This window comes from Hyperolius riggenbachi, chromosome 4 (genome assembly GCF_040937935.1).
Source record: "Hyperolius riggenbachi isolate aHypRig1 chromosome 4, aHypRig1.pri, whole genome shotgun sequence".
NCBI classification, from domain to species: domain Eukaryota; kingdom Metazoa; phylum Chordata; class Amphibia; order Anura; family Hyperoliidae; genus Hyperolius; species Hyperolius riggenbachi.
The window spans coordinates 254,572,693-254,599,741 of record NC_090649.1 but is presented as its reverse complement, the minus strand read 5'-3'; the positions used below and the strand labels follow the sequence as shown (position 1 = coordinate 254,599,741).

The following is a 27,049-nucleotide window of genomic DNA, read 5'->3' as shown; positions in this document are numbered from 1 at the left end:
CCTTCTGACCTGGGAAGTTCGCCCACAAACTCCATGGACAAGTGGGTCCAAGGTTCGTTTGGTACTGGTAGGGGTTGCAAAGTACCCACAGGTGCCTGGCGGGAGGGCTTACTCTTGGCACAGACAGAGCACTCCCTCACAAACTCCTTACAGTCCAGTGCCAGAGAAGGCCACCATACACATCGGGCTAGCAAATCCTGAGTTCGGGCTGCCCCAGGATGCCCAGAATTCTTATGACAGTGAAATAATTGTAATAGTTGGAGGCGGAAAGGAAGTGGAACAAACAAAACCCCCTCAGGTTTCCCCTCAGGGATGTCCTGCTGATAGGCACCCAGAGTAACAGCCCAGTTCTCCCACGAATCAGTAGCTGCCAAAACCACTTTCTGTGGTAATATGGTCTCAGGGACTGACTTTTGCACTGTTTCAGGTTCAAAGCACCTAGAGAGCGCATCAGCCTTGACATTTTTGCTACCTGGTGTAAACGTAATCACAAATCTGAACCTAGAAAAAAATAAAGACCAACGAGCTTGTCGGGGGCTGAGCCTCTTGGCTCCTTCAATGTACTCTAAGTTCTTGTGGTCTGTGTAAACCGTGATAGTGTGTTCTGCCCCCTCCAGCCAATGGCGCCACTCCTCAAAGGCCAACTTAATGGCCAACAACTCCCGATTACCAATATCGTAGTTTCTCTCAGCAGGAGAGAATCTACGGGAAAAGAAGGCACATGGGTGCAGTTTACCTTGAAGACCTGAACGCTGAGACAGCACTGCTCCAACCCCAATCTCCGATGCATCTACCTCCAAAATGAAAGGAAAAGTTACATCTACGTGTCTCAGAATGGGTGCAGAGCAGAATAATTTCTTTAGGGTATCGAAGGCTGCCTGGGTCTCCGACGCCCAATGATATGGATCAGCCCCCTTCTTGGTAAGACTGGTAAGGGGGGCCACTACCGAGGAAAACCCCTTGATGAATTTCCTGTAGTAGTTGGCAAAGCCAAGAAATCTCTGAAGTGCCTTCAAGCCCACCGGTTGAGGCCACTCCAAGACAGCAGAGACCTTTTCTGGGTCCATAGAGAGACCTGAAGTGGAAATAATGTACCCCAGAAAAGGAATCTTAGTGACTTCAAAGAGGCACTTCTCTAGTTTTGCATACAGCGAATTCTGTCTTAATTTCTTTAACACATACTTGACATGTTTACGATGTTCGGTAAGGTTTGGAGAAAAAAATCAGTATATCATCTAGATAAACTAGCACAAATTACCCCAGCACCTCCCTAAAGACCTCGTTGATCAACTCCTGGAAGACGGCAGGGGCGTTACACAACCCGAAGGGCATAACTAGATATTCGTAATGCCCGTCGGGCATGTTGAAGGCCGTCTTCCATTCGTCACCGTCCCTGATGCGTATCAGGTTGTATGCCCCACGTAAGTCCAATTTTGAAAAGATACTGGCATTGGTAACCTGAGCAAAAAGATCATCTATCAGAGGCAAAGGATAGCGATTCTTTACGGTGATCTTGTTTAGACCTCGGTAATCAATACAAGGCCTAAGATCACCGTTTTTCTTTTGTATGAAAAAAAAACGCGCCCCAGCCGGTGACCGGGAGGGACGGATGAAACCCTTCGCCAGATTTTCTTTAATGTACTCCCGCATTGCCAGTTTTTCAGGCCCTGACAAATTATAGAGATGACCTCTAGGGGGCATACAACCAGATCTTAAGTCTATGGGACAGTCGAAACTCCAATGAGGTGGGAGTTTATCAGCGGACCTAGGACAGAACACGTCAGCAAATTCAGCATATTGTATTGGCACACCTTTAACCTCTACCTTAGTGGCGCAAATAGCAACTTTTCCCAAACAGTGACGATGACAGTAGGACGACCAACTCCGTAACTGACCTGAAGCCCAGTCTATCTGCGGGGAGTGAAGTTGCAACCAGGGCATATCGAGGATAACGGTAGAGGTTGCCATGCGCAGTACAAGAAACTGTAAACTTTCTTTGTGTAAAACCCCTATCGTGCATGACAACATCGGGGTCTGAGAGAGGGGTTGTCTGTATTGTAATGGAGAGTCATCAACTGCGGTGACCACTACTTGTCGATCTAAAAAGTGTAATGGAATTCCCAGCCCCTTCACAAACTCGTAGTCCATAAAGTTTGCCGCAGAACCTGAGTCTATGAAGGACTCAGTGCATGTGGTCTGATCTCCCCAGGAAATAGAACAAGGAAGGAGTAAACGATTATTGTTTAGAGGTAGAATCTGCTCGCCTAGGGTATTACCCCTAACTACACCTAGGCGGCAGAGTTTCCCGACTTCTTGGGGCAATTTTGTACAATGTGACCCTCCTCTGCACAATACAGGCACAGCCTCTCAGCCCTTCTGCGTTCCTTCTCTGCTTGTGTCAACCGGGAATGTCTGATCTGCATCGGTTCATCTGTTGGCGAGGTAAGTGAAGAGGCAGCATAGGAGAGAGACCTTACTGCATTCTTCCCACGTGATTGATGCTGATAGCGTAACAGGCGGTCCACTCGCACGGCCAGCGCAATAGCATCATCAATTGATTTAGGCTCAGGATGTCCCAACATTAACTCGGAGACTGCGTCTGACAGGCCTAAGAGGAAGCAATCTAACAACGCGTATGACCCCCACCTAGCCAACACAGCCCACTTTCTAAATTCTGCCGCATAGACCTCAACTGAATTCCGACCCTGCTTGAGAGTTTTGAGTTTCCTCTCAGCAGTGATCGAAATATCCGGATCATCATATATTATGGCCATTGCCTTGAAAAATTCCTGAACTGAAGATAAGGCCTCATCTTCAGGTGGGAGACTATATGCCCAGGTTTGCGAGTCCCCTGATAAAAGTGTCTTTACAAAAGTCACCCTTTGTTCCTCGGAACCTGATAAGGTAGGTCTCAACTCAAAATAGGACAACACTCGGTTGCGAAAGTTCTGAAAGTCAGCCCTATGCCCTGAAAATTTCTCAGGTACTGACATACGAAGATCTGTGACAGAAGAGGATTGCATTGCGTTAACAGCCGTTTGGAGGACCTGCACAGACCCAGATAGTTGAGTGATCTGGGTCTGTTGAGTATTAACCACCCCAATGAGGTTATTTACTGAGGTGGTTAGAGCCTCAACCTGGCTGCGTAATGCGTCCATAATGTCTGGTCTGCTGCTCTGTGACAATCTGTCAGCTAAAGCACGGAGATCTGATTACGTGATTATCTGCAGTACCACCACTAATGCAGATATATAAGAGCAAAGTAATCAGTATCTTCCTGATGGTAAATCAGCGGATGACTCACTACTGATGTTAGTGCCTGTAATGATCAGACAAGATCAGTGTCACACCCAGGACCTTGATTATTAGGGATCTGCAGAATCACCAATAAAACAAGGACAGACCCGATTATGTAGCAATCTGCGGAATTGCTAATAATGCGGGCTGATCAAAACAGGGTAATAGACACACGAATAATGCGGTAACAATAAATGCAGTATAAATTCACAATGTAGTGGAAATATCCACCACACGGCGATTCCTCAGAGGTGTGGTTACCTCTGAATGGGAACCTCGTGTGTGAGATCATCCAATGGGCAGAGGAGGAGTCTCGGCCTCTAGCAGTAACTGTCTGCTAGGGCAAGCGTCTCGGAGAGGCAAGCCTCAGAGATAACCCTACAGGGAGAGACGTTCCACTGAAGGGAGAAAGGTCAGACAAACAGAGGTTCGGCAACAGTACAGGCGGCGACAGTACAGAGACGTGAGACGAGAGAATAGTCAGAAACCAAGCCAATAGTCGATAACAGTATGGGCTGGCAAAGTACAGAAACAGAAGGCTGATTCAGAGTCGGTAACAGGCAGGGTCGGCAACTTGAATCAGATAGGCGGAAGTACAATAACGATTAGAGTAAAGGATAGTCAGGGATAGCCAGGGTCATACACAGGTAAACAATCATATACAATCCTAATCTGAGGTGTGAAGTCCTTGGTTTGGACACCTGGGATCTAGCCTAAGGTCTGAGCGCTAACACAGAAGTATTCACGGCAGCAGACAACTTGCTACTGACAAGCAAGTCCTATATGTAGCCAGAGAGCTGCCCAGCGCCGCCCCAGAGCCCCAGCCAATCCAAGGACCTGCTGGAGTCAGCTGACCGGCCTGATCAGCTGACTCCCCTTCTAGAGGCATAAAGTTCCTGTCTTCTCACGCGTGAGTGCGTAAGGCGGAGACTCTGAGCCGGCGAGGGAGCGGACGACCCCCCAGGCATTAACTGTGCGGCGGAGTCCGCCGAGCTCATGGACTCCGCCGCCTGCACTACTCCGCCCGCCGGCAAGGATGCGGAGGCACCCGCTTGTGATGTGAAACCCACCGCCACATGCGTTCTAGCGGCGGTTCCACTACTCATTACAGTTCCCTTTTTTCTTTCTCTGCCTGAAAGAGTTAAATATCAGGTATGTAAGTGGCTGACTCAGTCCTGATTTAGACAGGAAGTGACTACAGTGTGACCATCACTGATAATATATTCCAACTATAAAACACTTTCCTAGCAGAAAATGGCTTCTGAGAGCAGGACAAAGATAAAAAGGGGAATTTCTTATCAGTGATGGTCACACTGTAGTCACTTCCTGTCAGGACTGAGTCAGCCACTTACATACCTGATATTTAACTCTTTCAGGCAGAGAAAGGAAAAAAAAAGAACACAGCATAGTTATTTGTGTGCTAGGCACTGTACATACACATGTCTATCTCATCATGTCACATGTCACTTCGGGTATCCTTTAATTCACCAAGACCTGTTCGGTAAGTAGAAAAGTGGCTTGTTAGAGAGGAAAAGCTTCCTGCATCACTTTAGATGTGTATAAACATGTCTATCTCATCATTCTTTTACAGCTGTCCTCAACGATGAGATGGAAGAAGATTGCGAAGATGTGGAGTCCGTTTCGGTAAATATTCATGGTGGAAATAAAAGTTGCCAATTGCTTATTGGGGTATGCTACAGACCACCTCATATTAATGAAGCTGCAGAACCGCGATTACTACAGCAGATTGAAAAAGCTGCAAGTAAAAATTAGGTCATAGTTATGGGCGACTTTAACTTTCCAGACAATGACTGGGGTATTGAGGCTACCCACTCTGGTAAAAGCAGCAGATTTCTGGCAGCACTACAGGACAATTACTTGACTCAAATGGTAACGGAACCAACTAGGGGGAATGCGTTACTGGATCTGATCATTTCTAATAGACCAGATAATGTATCAAATGTGCAGGTTCAAGAACATTTGGGAAATAGTGATCACAACATGATAACGTTTGATCTGGTGACTGATAGGCCACGGGGCAGGTGGACCACTAAAACTATGAATTTTAGAAAAGCAAAGTTCAATCAAACTAGGCAGGCACTAAGTTTGGTGAACTGGGATAATGTACTACAAGGGGAGGACACTGAAGGGAAATGGCAAGCTTTTAAACTTATTCTCAATCAATATTGTAGTATGTATATCCCATATGGAAACAAAATGTCTAGGAATAAAAAAGGCCTCTATGGATGAATAGAAAGGTTAGGAATAAAATGAAGAGGAAAAAGAATGCCTATAAGGTCCCAAAACAGGAGGGGACCGAGGCTGCACTAAGCAATTATAAGGAGTGCAATAAAAATTGTAAAAAAGAAATTAGGCTGGCAAAGATCGAAGCTGAAAATCAAATCGCTAGGGATATCAAATCTAACCCAAAAAGTTTTACAAGTACATCAACTCTAAAAAAAGGAAGGTTGACTGTATAGGACTCCTAAAGGATGAGGGTGGGAACTCAATGGTGGATGACCAAGGTAAGGCAGAGTTATTAAATGCTTTCTTTGCTTCTGTCTTCACAAAGGAAACAGCACTGTTGCAAATTACAGAGGAAAAATCTCAATCTTCTAACTGTAATATTAAATACCGTATTTTTCGGAATATAAGACGCACTTTTTCTCCCCCAAAAGTGGGGAGAAAAAGTCAGTGCGTCTTATATTCCAAATGTTAACAATTTAGCACTGGCATATTGGCCTCAGCCAGGCAGTATATGCGGCCATTTGTCCGCCTCTTATACGCAGCCCTGGAGTTATAAGAGCCACCAGTCAGATGCGGGTCAGTGCAGAGCGGCAGGTATGGCAGCATACTGTGGCCGCGATCGGTATGGATGTCGGGGAGGCGGCCGGAGATCAGCCTGCTTGGCACTAAGTAAGAGGCATGCTATTCATGCAGAGCGCAGCGGAAGGCGTTATTACCGATCCGGGATCCAGCCGACGAGTCCTCCATCTGCTTCTCTATCTTCAATACCGGCTCGCGCTGACCCCCGTCCTGTTACTTCCTGGTCTGACGCTCTCTCACTGCGTGACCTCGGCGGCTCACGTGCGTCAGGGTCACGCAGTGAGAGAGCGTCAGACCAGGAAGTAACAGGACGGGGGTCAGCGCGAGCCGGTATTGAAGATAGAGAAGCAGATGGAGGACTCGTCGGCTGGATCCCGGATCGGTAATAACGCCTTCCGCTGCGCTCTGCATGAATAGCATGCCTCTTACTTAGTGCCAAGCAGGCTGATCTCCGGCCGCCTCCCCGACATCCATACCGATCGCGGCCACAGTATGCTGCCATACCTGCCGCTCTGCACTGACCCGCATCTGACTGGTGGCTCTTATAACTCCAGGGCTGCGTATAAGAGGCGGACAAATGGCCGCATATACTGCCTGGCTGAGGCCCACTGGCTGCCTAAAGGGGTCTCTTTGGCTACCAACAGGGGGTCAAAAAAAAACGGAAAAGCATAATGAATGTGGTTAATGGAGCTGCTGGGGGTGGCAGGGGGTTAGTGTAGCTTGTAAGGTAGCAGGCATTAGTGTAGCTTAGATAGAGATCTTGGGAAGGAGGCAATGTCCAAAACACGCTCCTGGAACTTGGACGCACCTAGGTAAACTGTATTTTTTATTTTCCCCGATTTTTATCCTCTAAACCTAGGTGCGTCTTATATTCCGGAGCGTCTTATATTCCGAAAAATACGGTACTTAACGCAGGAAGAAGTGAAGGCAAGACTAAATAAATTAAAAATAGACAAGGGACCTGGCCCGGATGGCATGCATCCTCGGGTCCTAAGGGAATTAAGTTCAGTTATAGCTAAACCCCTTTATCTTATCTTTTGTGACTCTCTTTCAACTGGCAGAGTCCCAGTGGATTGGCGTACAGCCCACGTTTTCCAATTATTTAAGAAGGGCAGAAAATCAGATCCAGGAAATTATAGACCTGTAAGCTTAACATCAGTTGTATGCAAACTATTTGAGGGGTTACTAAGAGATACTATACATGACTTCATAGTAGAAAATAATCTTATTTCTCAGCATCAACATGGGTTTACTAAAGACAGGTCCTGTTTGACTAACATGCTCAGCTTTTATGAGGTAGTGAATGCTAATATGGATATTGGGAATGCTGTATATGTGATATACTTGGACTTTGCCAAGGCCTTCGACACTGTTCCCCACAAAAGTCTGGTGCAAAAGTTGAGGATGCAAGGACTGGGGAAGAGTCTGTGTGCATGGATAGGGAACTGGCTAATGGACAGAAAACAAAGAGTTGTGGTCAATGGATCGTACTCAAAATGGGAGACTGTTAGCTGTGGGGTCCCACAGGGGTCTGTACTGGGCCCAGTGCTCTTAAATTTATTTATTAATGACCTAGTAGATGCAGTAGTGAGCAATGTTGCTATTTTTGCAGATGATACAAAATTGTGCAGAATCATCAACTCTCAGGAAGATAGTGTCATATTGCAACAGGATCTGGATAGCATGGCTATATGGGCACATACATGGCAGATGAAATTCAATGAAAAATGTAAAGTCATGCATTTTGGTCATACCAATGGTCTAGCACACTACAAAATAAATGGGATACAGTCTGGGACATCAAACTTGGAGAAAGACTTAGGAGTACTCATCGACAACAAGTTAAATAATCATACTCAATGCCAAGTTGCTGCAGCTAAAGCTAACAACATTTTGGGATGCATTAAAAGGGAAATAAAAACTCAAGATGCTAGCATAATATTGTCCCTGTTTAACTCTCTAGTAAGGCCACATCTGGAATATGGAATTCAATTCTGGGCACCACATTACAAAAAAGATTTTGCAGTTTTAGAGCAGGTGCAGAGACGAGCAACAAAATTGATACGTGGGATGGAAGGTCTTGCTTACCAAGAAAGGTTAGATAAACTGGGTTTATTTAGTCTAGAGAAAAGACGCCTTAGAGGAGATCTAATTAACATGTATAAATACATCAGAGGGCAATATAATAGCTTGGCGGATGAGCTTTTTGTCCCTAGGCCTTCTCAAAGGACTAGAGGACATGATCTGTGCATGGAGGAAAAACGTTTTAGCCATTTATTTAGGAAAGGGTTCTTTACAGTAAGAGTGATTAAGATGTGGAATGCATTGCCACAGGAAGTAGCTATGGCAAACTCTATACCTGCATTTAAAGGGGGCTTAGATGCTATCCTTGCGTTGAAAGACATCCATGGCTACAATTACTAGGTAATGCCTAATGATGTTAATCCAGGGATTTTATTATATGGCAGATTAATTGTTGTTGGGAGTTTGAAATTGATTAAAATTTACATCTATTACCATATATTGTAGTGGTTATTTTTGTGGGGAAGGCAAATCCACCAGTGCCACCTACTTTTTATTTGGTTTTAATTGGCATCATTTTTTATCCTGTTGGCGCCTCTGTTTTTTCATTACATGATACATCCACCTGGTGGATAGGTGTGGACACCTTTTTTCTTCTATACAGAGAGCGACTTTTTAGCCTGAGCGGGGACAGGCCTAATCTCCCCGTCTGTGCTATAAGTGGTTGCCTGAACGTGGCAACCCACACTTGTGAGTATAATTCTTCTACTATAATCATTTGACGTCTACTGTGTTACAATATCACACTATCGGGGGCTCTCGATTGTTCCTTTCTTCTCTCCCTACAGGGATTTTATCTGATTGCCATCTGGAGTCGGGAAGGAATTTTTCCATTTTGAGGCTAATTGGACCATTCCTTGTAAGGGTTTTTTGGCCTTCCTCTGGATCAACAGGGATATGTGAGGGAGCAGGCTGGAGTTGTACTTTGTACTGGTTGAACTCGATGGACGTATGTCTTTTTTCAACCAAAATAACTATGTAACTCTGTAACTATGTCACATGTCACTTCCGGTATCCTTTAAAGTGGATCCGAGATAAACTTTTACTCATTGCGTAATTGTGTTCATTTCATATAGTTTATAGGGCATTCCTCAAGCCAAATACTTTTTTTGTTTTGTTTTAATACTCTAATTCCCTATAAACTAAACAAGCCTCGCCCACAGCTTTTCAGAGAGCCTTGGCACTCAGTCCCAGGTAGCAAGGGCTTATGGAAGCTCAGTCTGGGCAGGAGGAGGTTACTAGCCAGAGATTTCAGAGGCAGAGGGGAGGAGGGAGGAGGAGGGGGGAGTGACATTTTCCACAGGCTGAGAGCTGGAGATGATATCAGCTTGCCTCAGTGTAGTGTGACAAAGAGAACATGGCTGCGCTCACTGTATCACAGCAATAAATAATCATAAACTTTTGAAGCTGTTTGCAGCTAGATTTGCTGTGTAAACAATCTAAACTTTAGATAAGATATATAGACAAGTTACTTGTTAAAGTTACTTTTTCATCACAGATCCACTTTTAAGCAACACTACACTACCCCTTATTATGATGCAGCTTGTTATACATCCTCCCTATTATATTGCTTTTTATTTATGTGCTCATTATTTTGACCTCCAATTAATTGCTTCTTAATGCAGTACTCAATATTATTGTGTGCTCTATTCAAGTACATGAAGCCTGAGTACCCCCTGGAACCATCAGAAGTACCCCCTGGGGTACGCGTACCACACGTTGAGAACCTAGGCTCTATTATACTCCACCCTCACCACATTCGGGGTGAGCAAACAATAAGTAAAGAGGACACAGAAGAGCCAAAGAGGTACTTTTGAAACATTCTCAGCCTATCATGTTCATGAGAGCACAACGGGGAAAAGAGGCGCCCTGGTATGAATAAAAGCGTCTAAAAACAGCTTAAAACGACATAGGATGTGAGGTAGCTTACCTCAATGACAAAATCTCTGTAATTAATACAAAAGATTTTTATTAGCACAGGCAACGCATTTCGCGGCTCTGAGCCAGCTTCCTCAGGCTTATTTGTTGTTACTTGTTATATGATATTATCTTTTATGATTATATGCATATGCATAAATGCATTTCCAGTATTTTTCACTTTTATGATTCTAACTACCAGATCAACTATTGATATCTATTATTATTATTATTATATCATCACTCTTATATTATATATAACTTTTACCCAACGCTTATGATACTAATCCTCCTATATATACACATAACCATACTCCTTACGAATATATATATGCATAGAATGCATAGAATTTTTAATAAGTCCCATTTCTTCCCTTATTGCATTATTGTTATCATTGTTATTATTAATATTATCACTACTCCACTTTCCTAGAAATACCATCCTTATACAGATAGAAATCATCTCATCCCCTATTCCCCTATTCCACAAACACCTAGGGCCTGATTCACAAAGCGGTGCTAACAGTTAGCACGCCGGTGAAAAGCCCTTTATCACGCCTAAACTCAGTTTAGGCATGATAAGTTTAGGTGTGATAAGTTTAGGCATGATAAGTTTATGTGTGATAAGTTTATGCATGATAAGTTTTAAGCACCAACTGCGTTAGCACCGTAGCGCACAGCTGATCAAAAGTTTTGCGCTAGCAAAGTCTGGTGCACTTCGCATAGAGTTTAATAGCGCTGCTTTGCGTGCGCGACTTTGCACGCTATCTACACTTATCTAAACTTAGCATGCCTAAACTTATCACACCTAAACTTATCACACCTAAACTTATCACGCCTAAACTGGCTTTTCACCAGCGTGGTGCAATGGTTATCACGCCTAAAGTCTCTAACTGGGTTAGCACCGCTTTGTGAATCGAGCCCCTAGAGGTTACTCTGGGACTTGTCTACATATGTTCATCAATATGTGACCTAAAGCAATATGTTAGACAATATGTATTATCTTATTGTTTTTGATACCTGTATACGGCTTTATTGAGGAGTTTTTCTGCTATTTTAGGCACTGCTATTGGCCTGATGTAGCGGGCTCAGACCCACGAAACGTGTTGCTTGTGCTAATAAAACTGTTTTGTATTAATTACAGAGATTTCGTCATTGAGGTAATCTACCTCAGATCCTATATCGTTTTTAAGCTGTTTTTAGACGCTTTTATTCATACCAGGGCGCCTCTTTCCCCCCGTTGTGCTAAGTGTACCCCCGTACATAGCCTGTCCAAGGGGTGGTGACAAACCACTGGTGGATTCCTCCACAGTGGCTTTTTGTCCCCTTTTTCTTACAAGAGAGCGACCATCTCCAGGTCCGGGTCAGGACCACCCCGAGTGGAGTCGGGTTTGTTGTCTCCACCTGCTTCTTGTGGTTGGTTGCCCCCCCCCGCAACCCCTCTTTGTGAGTAGTACTACTATTTACCTAAAATCTTTTTGTTGTGATCATTGACGTATTGCACTCCTGGGCTCCTGTTCTTTTGTCTCCTGTGCCTTTTTCTACAGGGTGCTGAGCCACCCCTACCACAGTTCCATGTTCATGGGAGAGGAAAATGTTGTGGAACCCTTGCAAAGACCTCAAGGAACCCTGGGATTCCATCAATGTCAGACTGGGAGGTGGAAAAACTGAGGAAATTCATCTGCTGGCCAAGCAGCAGAGACCATGTGTTCCCAATAGAAACCTGCAGCAAGTCTTCAGTGTGAGCAGTAACACATGATTACTGCTGCTTAGCCAGCAAGTGGGTTTCCTCAGCTCTCCCAGCTCCCAGTCCGACACTGGATTCCATTGAATCCTGGTTGAGAAAGCCTGCTGCTATAGAGGCTTCCCCGCCCGGGTCCTCCTCATTCCTGCTTGCCGGATAATTCCTTCTTAGCCCCCTTAGCGGTAATCCCGAGTCAGGCTTGGGCCGGAAGTCCGCAGCTCCGAGCGGTAACCCCGAGCTGGATCCATGGGAGGGGTGTAATGTGCAGGGCTGCCGCAGCTCTATCTAGTGGTATGATTTTTAGGCTGTATTCACAGTGGGACGTTGCGTTTTAATGCGACGTTAAAGTCGCAACGTGTTTGCGTTAAGAGGTAACGCACTGCAAGCAGCTTTTTAACGTCACACTGTGAACAGCCCATAAGTTTCACATTTCCTGTACTGAACTGTTAAAGGAATCATCAGGCAAAATGTAGTTCTGCGCCTGCGCAGTGCGCTGCGGATCACGTGGCCATGATTGACAGCAACGTTTGACGCAGGCACAGTACAGCCAACCCTGCGGTCGGCCTTTGCACCATGCGGAGAGCCCTGGACGGTGGCGGAGAGCGGAGCGGTCGGTGTGGGACAGTCGGCTGCAAGGGGCTGGAGAAAGCCCCAGGTGAGTAAACCTCATTTTTTTTGCCTGACAACTCCTTTAGGGTGCCCATTCATCAGAAAATGTATGGGCAGATTGACCAAGAGACAGATCTCTCTCCGATTGAATCTGATTGGAGAGAGATATGCTGCCTGCCCATACACCAGCAGACCGGCATGAAATCTCTTGAGAATCGGCCTTGTGACACTGCATCCGCCGCTGCCCCCCTAAATGATAAAGCAGACCTGCAGTGAGAGGTATATGGAGGCTGCCATATTGATTTCCTTTTAAGAAATACCAGTTGCATTGCAGCCCTGCTGAGCTATTTGCCTGCAGTAATGTGAATAACATCAGAAACATGCATGCAGCTAATCTTGTCAGATCTGACAAAAAAGTCAGAAACACCTGATCTGCTATATGCTTGTTCAGGGTCTGTGGCTAAAAGTATTAAAGGCAGAGGATCTGCAGGTTAGCCAGGCAACTGGTATTGCTTAAAAGGAAATAAATATGGCAGCCTCCATATACCTCTCACTACAGTTCTCCTTTAATGTCTTCCAAGCCCGTGCATTTAAAACTTTACCTGTCCGCTGTCTCACGCCGTGGTCCCCATGTATCTTTCCCATTACGGGCGTATTTCCGTCACTAAGCATTTGGCACGTGTGATGACACACACGTGCTGCTTGCTTTACAAAAGCCCAGCTGCAATGCGGACAACACATGGGGACCATGGCGGGAGACAGCGGACAGAAGTATTACATGCATGGGCGGGAGGCAATTTCACATTAGGGCATATATAATATGTCAAACTCCAGCCCGCGGGCCAAATTTGGCCATCAGAGCCATTAAATTTTCCCCCCAAGTGGTTTCCCCGCTTTGTATTATGTTTGGCCCACTCTACACCACCAGGGAAGCTATATTGGAGGTAAAGACCAGGGAAGCCATTTGGGCGAGGTAGGGGGAAAGAACAAAACACTAGGGAACTGTATAAAGGAAGGTAGGGGCCACTAGACACCAGGGGACTGTATAGGGTATGGTGGGTGCCACTAGACAACAGGGAATTGTATAGGGGAGGGAGAAGGGCCATTAGATACCAGGGAACTGTATAGGGGCCATTAGACATCAGGGAACCTCAGTGTTGGACTGGGAGCTGGAAAAGCTGAGCAAATCCACTTGCTGGCCAAGCAGCAGTAATCAGGTGTTGCTGCTCACAGTGAAGACTTGCTGCAGGTTTCTGTTGGGAGTGATAACACAGGGTTACTGCTGCTTGGCCAGCAGGTGAATTTCCTCAGCTTTTCCACCTCCCAGTGTGACACTGGAGAACCTTATAAGGGAGGAAGGTGGCCAGTAGACATTGAGGTTGGCCCACAACTTGGTCCTAGAGTTCAATTTCGGCCCACTTTGTATTTAAGTTTGACACCCCTGCATTTTATTAGGAGAAACAGAACCAGAGGTTCCGTCATGACCGTCACTTGTCCCGGAGACTCATGCCGTTACCGACAGCACTTGATCGATCGGCCACTCGGCTCCCCAACTTGCTGCATGTCTGATCGATACATTCTACCATTTTCAGGCTATAATTGGTCCAATCGCAAATTGGGCATGCTTGTGTTTGATCCGCCAAGTTGACTGTTGTAGTTCTACAATGAAACCGCAGCAGCTTTGGGCTTCCACAACTAGATTACCTATGGCATGACATCCCTCCTGTGTAGGCTTTATAAAGTTGCCTGGGGGGGGGGGGGGGGGGGGGGAATTTCAGGATAGTCTTGTGTTCCCCCCACTACATAGCATACCGTTTCCAACTGAAAACGAATTTAGAATGTATCAGTTTGGGGAATATTTATCAAAATGGAAATACTGTATACTTTTAAATAACATTACATTTCAAAGACTTGCGCAGCACCCATTTGAAGCTATATCAAGTTTACAACGAAAGTGGTATTTATAATAACGCGTGTTTCCCCCACGCATAACCACTGCTTCCTCAGTTCTTCGGATTGCTAAACACAAACCTTCTATAGTACGCCATGATGCTACGTACAGCCACGCCTAGTCACACTTGCCCGTGACGTGGCCGGGGCGATGCGGCGTGACGTTCCATGGGCGGGACCAGGAAAATAGGCGTGGAAAAGGCCGCTGTCAGGCAGTCATGGAGGCTCGCTACAACCTGAAGAGCCCAGGTAACAGAGGGGGTGCGGGTGGCAGCGCTGTGTGTGTGTCCCGAGTGTGTGCTGGTGGGGATAGTAGCGTGTGCTGGTTGGCAGCTCAGCTGTGTCACTTATTATGAATGTGTGTGACCCAGTTATTGCTCCTGTAATGTGCCCAGTTCAGGGAAGTCTTGTCACCTAGTATTATGTGGCGCTGGCCATTGCGTAGGTGCTTTCATTGTGCAGCATCAGCTCTGCCTACAGTGGAGTTTCACTTTGACATGATATACGGGTGGTGGGGGATTCCAAGTCTCAGGATGCCCATAGTGCATAGCCAGCCTAGCTGCCTGGCTGACAGATCTGCTGTACAAGCAAACCTCTGAAAACCATAACATTATATACAGCTTGTGATAGTGGTGATTGGTAGCAATGGGGATATAGATTTTGCCTGGTACTGATGATGCAATTGTTAATTTGCTGGACAGTTATTTATAAGGGTGTAGACGTTTGGAATAAATAAATATTTGCATGTACAAGTGTCTTTCATTCTTTATGTGGCTTTTCCTGATTGGTTAGGTTTGGGTTACGATGACATTTCATTAGACATGCAAATTAAAAAGTGCTTCCTGTTCATCTGCTTGGGTACAAATACTAGCAGGGACATTGCAACACAGAATTTCTTATTTTTGTTTTGCATTTATTTATGCTTTAACAAATGCATGCATGCATACATAGGAAAAAAAGTTTTGCACTATTCTACATTGTTGCAAGATTTTAAATAGACCGGTAACTCTTCTAATGTGACTTGCAAGCTGTGCTGTTGTTGCGTGAGAAAACCCCAGGTGGTCATGATGTTGGAGATTAATGTTCAATAGTCAGGCAGCTAGCTGTATTCCATGTTTTACATTCAGTTGCAAAATGGGTTAGCGATATGAAGTGGCTGCCTAAGAAATTTGTTCTAAGGGCCTAATGTATAATAATGGGCGCTTATCTAGTTTAGGGAAACCTCATAGGGAAATTCAGCTAATGTGATTGGGTTGACGGCCGGTACATGTCGTTGGGCGCTGGGAGAGCTGAATGATGGCTCTCATTGTAATTCGAGGTCCAGCAGCCAACGGAGTCCTGAATTACGCTTACGTGCCCCACGCAGCATAACACTGCTGCTATGGGGCGCCTGGTTTCGGTGCCCAGCAGTGAGTTCTGTGTGCTGAAACCAACTGCTTCGTTGACTGCACTCTTTCAAACTTTTAATTTTCAGATAAGTTGTAGTAAACTACACCCACACTATATGGCTAATCACAACGCTTTGTGCTGTGATTGGCGAACTGTTCCCTATGAGGTTTCCTGCTGGGTCCCCTAATGTAGACTAGCACCGCTAGAAATATTATTTTAAATCGCTGACATATTTAAACATTTTAGGGACAAAAGACAACATTGCACATATAAGTATACACTGACATATGAGGAGAAGAGGATGCTGCTAATTGCACTTACCATCCATTCAGTCCATTTTGGCATAGTAGGCCAGATGTAGGAGTCAAAACTAGAACTCTCTGGACAACATGTTCATTAGGGATAAGGAAAGGAGTCGGAGTCGAGGAGTTGGGGTCGGAGCAATTTGGAGTACTTGGAGTTGGAGTCAGATGATTTTTGTACCTACTCCACAGCCCTGGCACTGCCCCAGCTTGGAAGCTACTGACCCATCTGTACAGCATTGGGTCCTGAACTGTCGCCTGAGTTATCGGGTCCTGATCCCTACAGGCAACAGGTAGTTAACATGGGTATTCACCTTTTAGGTTTGGTTTATATTCGGTCCATCGCCTTGCATTTTTGACTAGATGAATAATGGACAAAAATGTACAGAATAAAGCTGGTAATGCTTTTCTTAGAGGCATTGATTACCAAATCAGTTTTTTTTGTGTGTAAACTTGATAGGCATTTTCTACTTATTTTGGGGGAAAAGTTACTTGCCTCAGTATTTGAAAGCCTCTGGATGATCCACTCCACAGCTGCTTCTTGAACCCACTACTTCTTCGCTGTTGCGCCTCTTAAGTGTGTATGAGCATGTGTTGCAGCAGTGTGTAGGAAGTGGAAAAAGCCCTGTATGAGCAGCCCCATACTATGCAAGTGCAGTACTTATGCCTGCACATTGCGGCTATGATGGTTCATGGAGAGGAGCACACACTCTTGTCTTGTGTGTTGAGAGGGTCCCAGTGCTGCATTGGTGGAGTCAACAATGGTGGTGGAAGTCTCTGGACTATCTCGAGGTTTCCCACTACTGAGGCAGTAATTCAAATTTTCCTTTTTTTTTTTTTCCATGTAGGTACCTTTTAACACTTTATTGAATGTCTTTCAGTCACTTGATAGTTGTAGCTTCTACCCCATGCTACTAATGTCCACATGTCAGTGCTAATAAATGCATTCAGAAAAAGGTCCCTGAATTTGAGCTTTAAAGGGGAAATGAAAGGGGAAAGGTATATGGAGGCTGCCATGTTTATTTCTTTTTAAGCAATACCAGTTGCCTGGCAGCCCTGCTGATCCTCTGCCTCTAATACTATTAGCCATAGCCCCTGAACAAGCATGCAGCAGATCAGGTGTTTCAGACTTTAAAGTCAGATCTAACAAGACTAGCTGCATGCTTGTTTCTGGTGTTCAGATACTACTGCAGAGAAATAGACCAGCAGGGCTGCCAGGCAACTGGTATTGATTAAAAGTAAAATGCATATGGCAGCCTCCGTATACCTCTTAAGTTCCCCTTTAAGTAATGCCATTTGACTGGTTGCCATGCTAGTCTTTTGGCATCAGTAGTGTCTTTCATTTGCACTAATGGTACAAACAATGCAATCCATACCTGATCTGCATGCTCATTCTTGGCTTGTAACTCAGAAGTTATTAGATGCAGAAGATCAGCACATTAGTACACACAGGTTAGTAGTGTTTTAAAAAAAAAAAATCATCAATGGTTCCTTCAATTAATTTTAATGGATTCCTTTTTTTTTTTTTACGCATTATGCGGTAACAAACTATGCAGTGCATGGGGATACTGTAGTGGGGTGGATTCCAGCATGGATGTACTGTATTTTTGGACTATAAGACTCTCTTTTTCTTCCCCAAAAGTAGGGGGGAAAAGTCACTGCGTCTTATAGTACAAAAGTCGCAATATTGGTGACTTCCTGCACTGTGCCCGTGCAGAGGAGGACATAGGGGGACACAAAGGGGTATAGAGGATACAAACAGGCATAGAGGAGGACAGAGGCAAACACATGGGAGACACAGGAGGACATAAGGGGGTCAGAGGAGGACACAGGAGGTACAAGAGGGCATGAGGTACAAAGGGGGCATCATCCACAAGATGCCCCTTCACTATGAATGCACCAGGTTTAGTATATATTTTTCCCTTGTTTTTTGTCCTCTAAATCTAGGTGTGCCTTATGGGCAAGAACGTCTTATAGTCCGAAAAATATGGTACTTACCAGCCTAATTAGCCCTGAAACATCTGCTTATGTCTGTACAATTAAAGCATCAGTTGTGGAAATGCCAGTTGTGTATTGCTTAAGGATTAACGAAGGGGATGTTGTCAGTCGCCCTGAAATTTGGGCTAAAGCACTCCACTTACCCACATTTGGCCTATCTGTACCAAGGGTGTGCAGATTGTACCTAAGTCCTGTGACGTGACCCCCACGTCAATATCCTGGAGGGACCACCACTTTTTTACACATTAGTTAAGACATAATTGACAAGAATGCAAAGAAAGATGACTTTTAACTCTAAGATTGGTGGTTAGGCCTGGAACCCACTAGCAGTGCTCTTCTAAGCCTTTTGTAAGTGAAGTGTGTGTGTGTGTGATTTGAAAAGCTCTTTCTAATGTAATATTATGGGTGTGATCCCACTTGAGAAATATTAGCATGATCTTTTCAAATCACAAGTGCTTAAATAAGTGCTGCTAGTGGGTCCTAGGCCTTAGTGAATTTTTGCATTGTTCCTGTTTGTATATCAGAACGTGTCGCTTTCAAAATGGCAAGCAGTACTTTCACAGGTGCTAATTTACTTAATGTTTAATTTTCAGTGAGCAGCTGCTAGTTTCATTCTGCCTCATTTGCTTTTATAAAGTCTCGGTTATATTGTGTATTCTGCCAGAGAATTCAGTTTATTTTTAGATAACCTATGCATGCACTGTTTGAAAGTCTTGATAATAGGAGCATATAAGAAAAGCAAGGTCATTCTTGAATCTGTTTTTTTTCCACTGTGTAGTATTTGAAGCTCGATAGTGGTAATGATCCTTGCATACTAGAGGGTACATTTTCAAAGGGTAGTATTTGTCATGTGTAAAAACTACGTACACGCTTTGAACGCTTGTCACCCAAAATGATCTCTACAGATCAGCTTGAGCATGCTATTTACCCCGGCAGACTCTCCTGCCCCTGTGAGCCGTCAGCCACAGAGGCCACCCAGCGCGCACACACTAGGAACAGTTTTACAATAGATTTTAGAAGAAAATCTATTGAAAATTTATCAGAATGCAGTGTTGGACTATTCAATCCAATGCAGTACTATAGGTCATCGAACTGCTGCCAGTAGCCGATCAACCTAGATTTTACATCTGGACCAATCGAGTAAATCAATTGAAATTGGTCAATCGATCATGCTTCCTGCTGCATCGATTTTTAGTAGATTTGATTAGAGCGGTCGTATCGGTCATATATCGATGGGAGAAAGTGTATGGGTACCTCAAGGCAGGGTTCATACTTGGCAAATTTGCTTGCCTTTTTATGCAATGCAAATTCACATATTGCTGGACACCTAATATATTGCTAACTAGTGTTGACACATCAGGAATATTCAACTTCGGAATCTCATTCTGAATTCTTTTGTTCAAAATCAGAATCTTTGTAAATGCACACCGTGGGCACAGGGTGTTAACTCACCCTTGTTGCCTCCTCTGTGGTCCACATTGCGTTCTAGCTCTCATAAACAGCCTGTATGTCTAATGCACAGTGCGTCTTTTTGGCACCATTGTGTTGTGATAGTATGGCAATGTGCACAGTGTGAAAGGACCTCAGGTGTCTGAGATTGGCCCTCAAAACAAAAAGGTAGCCTACAGTTACATACACACTTTAGGTTACCTTCTGACAAAACAATTATTTGTGATCAAAATCAGACAAAAATCTGAAGTGTGTAGTACGGGCGTCTCCAGACAACATTGGCCAGCTAGCCACAGGGCAGATCACTCTCACCAAAAGGCTATTCTTATTGCTGAGACTTAACAGGAAGTGCCCACGGCAGGGAGTTCATCTTTTCTCCATGGAGGATTTGCACTGCTTGACCAAGAACTAATCAGCATTTCTAGACAGCTGATTAACTCCCTGCCGTGGGCACTTCCTGTTAAAGAAACACTGAAGCGAAAAAAAAAATATGATATAATGAATTGGTTGTGTACTATGAATAATTACTAGAAGATTAGCAGCAAAGAAAATATTCTCATATTTTTATTTTCAGGTATATAGTGTTTTTTCTAACATTGCATTATTCTATAATATGTGCAGATTACACAACACTCAGCATTCAAAATGAGTCTTTCAGAGCAGTCTGTGAAGTAATGAACTCTCCTCTAGCAGAGGAAAAGTAAACAGTTCAATTACAGTTGAGATAATAAAAGTCAGATAACAGCCCTCTCCACGACTAAAGCAGCCCATACACTCAGCCGATTTTCTGGCCGACCGATCGATCGCGATCGATCGATCGATCGATCGCAAATCGGTTGGCCAATCGACCGATCGACGGCCGATTTCGATCGATTTCGATGGATTTCCATCGAACTAGCAGGGTGGAAAATTTAGGTCGATCTGATGAGATTGCTTATCAGTTTGCATTGGCCTTAATGGAAATCTGATGGCAAAAAAATGCCATCAGATCGAATTTCAACAGATTTCAAACTGAAATCTATTGGAATTCTATCCTGGTAAAAAATGTTCTAAAAACGCATCAGATAGATCATCAGATGCATTTCTTATCTGTCTGCTGCCAATCTGACGAGTGTATGGGCACCTTTAGTTAGTCGGAGAGCTTAATAGCTTTTTTGCATAGAGATAACTGGAGTTTCTCAACTCTTCCTGTACTGGAAACAATTAGACTGATGTATCTGATCTTAATGTTTTTTTTTCTTAGCTGTACTACACATACAAATCATAATATCATCATTTTTTTTCGCTTCAGTGTCTCTTTAAGTCTCAGCAATAAGAATAGCCTTTTGGTGAGAGTGATCTGCCCTGTGGCTAGCTGGCCAATGTTGTCTGGAGATGCCTGTACTACACACTTCAGATTTTTGCCTGATTTTGATCACAAATAATTGTTTTGTCAGAGGGTAACCTAAAGAGTGTATGTAACTGTAGGCTACCTTTTTGTTTTGAGGGCCAATCTCAGACACCTGAGGTCCTTTCACACTGTGCACATTGCCATACTATCACAACACAATGGTGCCAAAAAGACGCACTGTGCATTAGACATACAGGCTGTTTATGAGAGCTAGAACGCAATGTGGACCACAGAGGAGGCAACAAGGGTGAGTTAACACCCTGTGCCCACGGTGTGCATTTACAAAGTTTCTGATTTTGAACAAAAGAATTCAGAATGAGATTCCGAAGTTGAATATTCCTAATGTGTCAACACTAGTTAGCAATATATTAGGTGTCCAGCAATATGTGAATTTGCATTGCATAAAAAGGCAAGCAAATTTGCCAAGTATGAACCCTGCCTTGAGGTACCCATACACTTTCTGCCATCGATATATGACCGATACGACCGCTCTGATCAAATCTACTAGAAATCGATGCAGCAGGAAGCATGATCGATAGACCAATTTCAATTGATTTACTCGATTAGTCCAGATGTAAAATCTAGGTTGATCGGCTACTGGCAGCAGTTCGATGACCTATAGTACTACATTGGATTGAATAGTCCAACACTGCATTCTGATAAATTTTCAATAGATTTTCTTCTAAAATCTATTGTAAAACTGTTCCTAGTGTGTGCGCGCTGGGTGGCCTCTGTGGCTGACGGCTCACAGGGGCAGGAGAGTCTGCCGGGGTGTTGGGCTGACCTCCTCTCCAGCTGGATGGGACAGTTCTGCGTGTATCAGACACCCGGGTAGTGGTAAAGGTCTCAGCGAGGTTTGCAGCGACAGCCGCTGACGCAGGCTTGCGTTCCAGCACAAACTGTCGTACATCAGCAGGGCAAATGTTCAGAAATTGTTCTAGGACTATCAAGTCCTCCAGGACATCATGAGACCCTTTGGTGAGGCCTAGAGTCCACTGGCGGAGTGTGGTGCGCAAGCTGCTGACCACATCTCGATAAGAATCAGAAGACTTTTTCTGCCAGGCCCTGAACTTTTTGCGATAGGCTTCTGGCGTCAGCTGGTATTTGGTAATGATAGCGTCTTTTATAGCGGCATAATACTTATCTTTCTCCGCAGGCAATTCTGCGAAAGCATCAAGCGCTTTGTAGCGCAGCAAAGGTGTCAGATGTCTGGCCCACTGGTCTTGGGACAGACGATACTGACGGCATGCCTTTTCCAAGGATCGCAAAAATAAGTCAATGTCTGTGTCTTTTTCAATATTAGCAAATTTTAAATTTTGCACTTACGGGTGATGCAGCTCCTTCAGCAGGGAGGCTGGGCGGAGAACTCCGGCTGGCCTGTTGCACTTTTGCCATGTTTAGCTCATGCTGTCGTTGGCACTCCCGTTCTTCTCGTGCCTCTGCAGATTGGCGCTTCTCTCGTATGTACTGCAGGTACTTGTCCAGGTCAGTCTCCATCAGCTGTCGTAATGCCTGCTGCATTAGCGGATCAGTACAAACGGACAGTCCAGTACTGGCCGGTTCCGGGCAAGTACTTTCAGAAACTCTGGGATTGGGGACCACACTGACAGCCTCTTGCGTAACTGTTGCCGCATTGCCCGCAGGTTGCTCAACCTCTGTACGCCTAGGATCTTCAGCCTCTGGTTCCCCTCGCCTTGAGTCAGATGGGTCGGCATCTACCTCAGTGGACACATCCAGTCCCCGCGGTTGCTGGGTATCCCACTGAAACAAGTCCGTTACCAGGTCCTGGTGTTTCTTGCGGCCGACATCAATGACGGTTGACAGTCTCCGCAATCCATCTTGCAGGAAATCCAGCATCAGACCTTCACAGGAACTGTGCGAGAAATTTGCCCACTTCTTAGACAAAGTCTCCTCCATACGATCCGCCATTCAATTCACAGCCCCAGAAACCCATGCAGAGCCATATAACAGGTGCAAAAATAGCCTACCACCACGGTCTGATTTTAAAGGGATACTGTAGGGGGGTCGGGGGAAAATGAGCTGAACTTACCCGGGGCTTCTAATGGTCCCCCGCAGACATCCTGTGTTGGCGCAGCCACTCCCCAATGCTCCGGCCCCGCCTCCGGTTCACTTCTGGAATTTCTGACTTTAAAGTCAGAAAACCACTGCGCCTGCGTTGCCGTGTCCTCGCTCCCGCTGATGTCACCAGGAGTGTACTGCGCAGACACAGACCATACTGGGCCTGCGCTGTGCGCTCTTGATGACATCAGCGGGATCGATGACACAGCAACGCAGGCGCAGTGGTTTTCTGACTTTAAAGTCAGAAATTCCAGAAGTGAACCAGAGGCGGGGCCAGAGCATCGGTGAGCGGCTGCGCTGGCACAGGATGTCTGCGGGGGACCATTAGAAGCCCCGGGTAAGTTCAGCTCATTTTCCCCCGACCCCCCCCCCCCCCCTACAGTATCCCTTTAAGGTAATCACTGAAAAAGACATCTTGGATATTCTCTCAAACATTCGCCAGACTACCTGCGATCTGGACCCTGGCCCCACTAAGTTCATGTTGAAATGCCCTGAACTATTTACATTGGCATTCCACAAAATAGTCAACGGTTCCTTACAAGAAGGGTGGTTTCCCTCTACTCTGAAAGAAGAAATCGTCAGGTCACTACTCAAGAAACCATCCTTAGACTCAGATGCTCTAAACAGCTACAGACCTGTCTCTAACCTCCCCTTTCTGGGAAAAATTATTGAAAAGGCTGTCTACCTCCAACTTGAAGCCAGGCTCTGCAGAAACAACATCCTTGACCCTCTTCAATCTGGCTTCAGGAAATATCACAGCTGTGAAACAGCCCTCACCCAGATTTGCAATGATCTGCTCATTGCAAGAGACAAGGGTCGATGTTCCATCCTGATTTTGCTCGACCTCTCAGCGGCTTTTGACACAGTCGATCATGAAATCTTGCTCAACAGGCTACAAGAGTACTGTGGCATAGATGGCATTGTTCTCCAGTGGTTCAACTCCTTCCTGGCTGGCAGACCACAAAGGGTAGCCTTAGGGCCCTTCCTCTCCAACCCTGTAACACTAAAATACGGTGTACCTCAGGGCGCAATATTATCCCCTTTACTTTTCACCATATACATGCTGCCACTTGGAGAAATCATACAAAAACATGGCCTGACATACCATTGCTATGCTGATGACACCCAGCTATATTTGTCATTCAAACCTGGCATCACAGACCCTACTCCACAAATAAACTCATGCTTAGCTGAGCTTCAGGAGTGGATGAATGTTAATTGGCTAAAACTTAAAGGGAAGGTTCAGGGACTGTTAAAAAAAATAAAAATCAGCATCCACTTACCTGGGGCTTCCTCCAGCCCGTGGCAGGCAGGAGGTGCCCTCGGCGCCGCTCCGCAGGCTGCCGGTGGCCGACCTGGCCTGGCCAGGTCGGGCTCCTTCCGCGTTCCAAAATGCGCCTCGCGGGGGCGCGCTGACGTCATTGGACGTCCTCCGGGCTTTACTGCGCAGGCTCAGTAGTTCTGAGCCTGCGCAGTAAAGCCCGGAGGACGTCCGATGACGTCAGTGAGGCGCATTTTGGAACGCAGAAGGAGCCCGACCTGGCCGCTGGCCTGGCCAGGTCGGGTCGGCCACCGGAGACCACCTGCAGCCTGCGGAGCGGCGCCGAGGGCACCTCCTGCCTGCTACGGGCTGGAGGAAGCCCCAGGTAAGTGGATGCGGATTTTTTTTTTTTTAACAGTCCCTGAACCTTCCCTTTAATGCTGACTAAACTGAGGTTCTTGTTATCGAGGGCCAGGGCTCAACAGCAAAGCAGCCCCAGTCTCAACCAACACCGCTAAGGATAGGGAGCTCAGACCTGAAAAACTCAGACTGTGTGCGCAGCCTGGGAGTACTGATTGATGGGAAATTTAAGTTTCAGGAATCAAATCTCAGCTGTTGTGAAACATTCCTTCTTTCACCTAAGGAATATTGCAAGGATTAAACACCTAATTCCTTCAGAGGATCTTCCAACCCTAGTCCATGCCTTCGTCACATCAAGGTTAGACTACTGCAACGCCCTCTACACAGGCCTGCATAAGAAAGACTTACGCCACCTGCAATTAGTACAGAATGCCGCCGCAAGGCTGTTAACGAGCCAACCCCGCTATTGCCACATAACACCAACCCTGAGCTCACTCCACTGGCTACCGATAAAATGGAGAATTCTGTTTAAGATTGGCTTACTGACATTCAAATCCTTGCACAATCTGGACCCTGGATACCTGAAGGACTTGTTGCAACTGCATCACACCCCCCACAATCTTAGATCAAAAGGGCGTAACACCATGGTCACCCCCAGAGTCCACCTCAAAACCTTTGGAGACAGAGCCTTTTGTCATGCTGCCCCTACACTTTGGAACTCCCTGCCACACCCAATCAGGACAGCTCTATCCCTCGAAGCATTTAAGTCTAAACTGAAAACCTACCTCTTTAGTCTGGCATTCATGAACGTCTGACTATCTCCTCTGTAACACAACCCAGCCTGCAACCTTGTATTGATCTGAGACACAACTATGCGCTTTGAGTCCTATGGGAGAAAAGCGCTTTACAAATGTTATTGTATTGTATTATTGTATAGATTCGACCTGACAGGGATCTATCTGATGATCAAATCTGCTGCAGATCTATTATTGTATGGGTACCGTTACTCCTCATTTCCTCAACTCCTCCTAATTAATATGGCTCAGTGTCTGTTGACATAATATGATGGCAGTGAATAGAGCATTACTGGTAATGATAAACAGAAAACAATCAATGGGAAGAGTTGGAAAAAGCTAAATCCATGCCCACTTTGAGTTTTACAGACTTGTCTAGAATTTAGGTGAATTCAAGTAATGTGATTTTGAATATTATAGATTGCCACCCGATGTAGCAAAACAATTGATTCCCCTCTGATCAGGTTTGATCCCTCCACATCGTCTCCCTCCCCCCCTATAGGTTTTAGCAGGGACTCTATTGCCTCTATTACCATTGATCATTAACCACTCATGCCCCGCCTTTGATCAGCCTAGATTTTCTGTCTTTTCTGATCGACACTTAAGATCAGTTTTGTGGTCAGAATCAATCAATAGGACATTTTGGAGGATTTGATTCCCAGCAGATTTGATCAGAGTAATCGAATCTGCTGGGAATCAAACAGGAAAATCAATGTGTGCATGGGCACGTCTATGCAGAGGATGAAGGAAACAGAAGTAGAAAACTGGCCATTTATTGTAAAGCTGAAGTACAGGTACCCAAAAATAAGTCAGTCTTTTTATAAAAAAAAAAAAAAAAAAAAAAAAAAAAAATTCCAAACATTGTTAGAGCTTATTTTCAGGGGATGTCTTCTTTTTCCAAGAATGATCATTTTACATTTCTTTTTAAACAAAACAAAAAAAAAATCAACATTTATTCAAATCTAGTCATGTCGTCACATTCTGTTACATTTTAGTACATACAATACTATAACATTTTTAAGCTGCTTACCTCCTATAGGACTCAAAGCGCATCATCATACCAATGCAGTTCCATCATACGTTTATTGTACAGCAATCCTACATTTCTATCTATAACAATGTGCATTTACATGTACAGTAAATGTACATTTAATGTACAGTACTTGCCAACCCTTAGGCCTATTTTCCACAGGCAGCTTAAGGCAGAGTATTCGCTGATTCCATCCTCCAGCCAGGTGCTTGCTAGCACTGGGCACGGGTGGTGGACAGGCGCGCCCCAAAGCCTATGTAGCTGCATCTGAGTGTGGCGGTCGGCGTGCTCGATAAACTAGCAGTTCAGCTGTCCCGGAAAAGATGCCTTGGGTCTATCTGTCCTGATGCATTCTATTGCCAATTGATTTTACCTTTTACTTGTATGCTGTAGTTGTCTGGGCACTATTTATATTTACTTCTTTAGGAACTGTAACTAGAGCTTATTTTCAGAGTAGGACTATTTCCAGCTTCCTAAAATAAAACAAAAACCTGAAAAACAATGCTAGGGCTTATTTTCAGGGAAACTTGTTAGAACAGTTATCCAGTCACACTCATGCCTGTCTGTGCTCA

The 27,049-nt window shown here is 45.0% G+C and overlaps 1 protein-coding gene across 1 annotated transcript in view; it reads left to right on the top strand.

The window, feature by feature from the left end:
- Window positions 1-14,601: 14,601 nt before the first annotated feature.
- Window positions 14,602-27,049, top strand: part of UBE2J1 (ubiquitin conjugating enzyme E2 J1) — a 46,887-nt gene continuing 34,439 nt past the window's right edge. Inside the window, exon 1 of the mRNA XM_068231146.1 lies at window positions 14,602-14,674. Within this exon, the coding sequence (XP_068087247.1) occupies window positions 14,644-14,674 (31 nt within the window). The 5' untranslated portion in view covers window positions 14,602-14,643. The remainder of the gene's footprint in view (window positions 14,675-27,049) is intronic.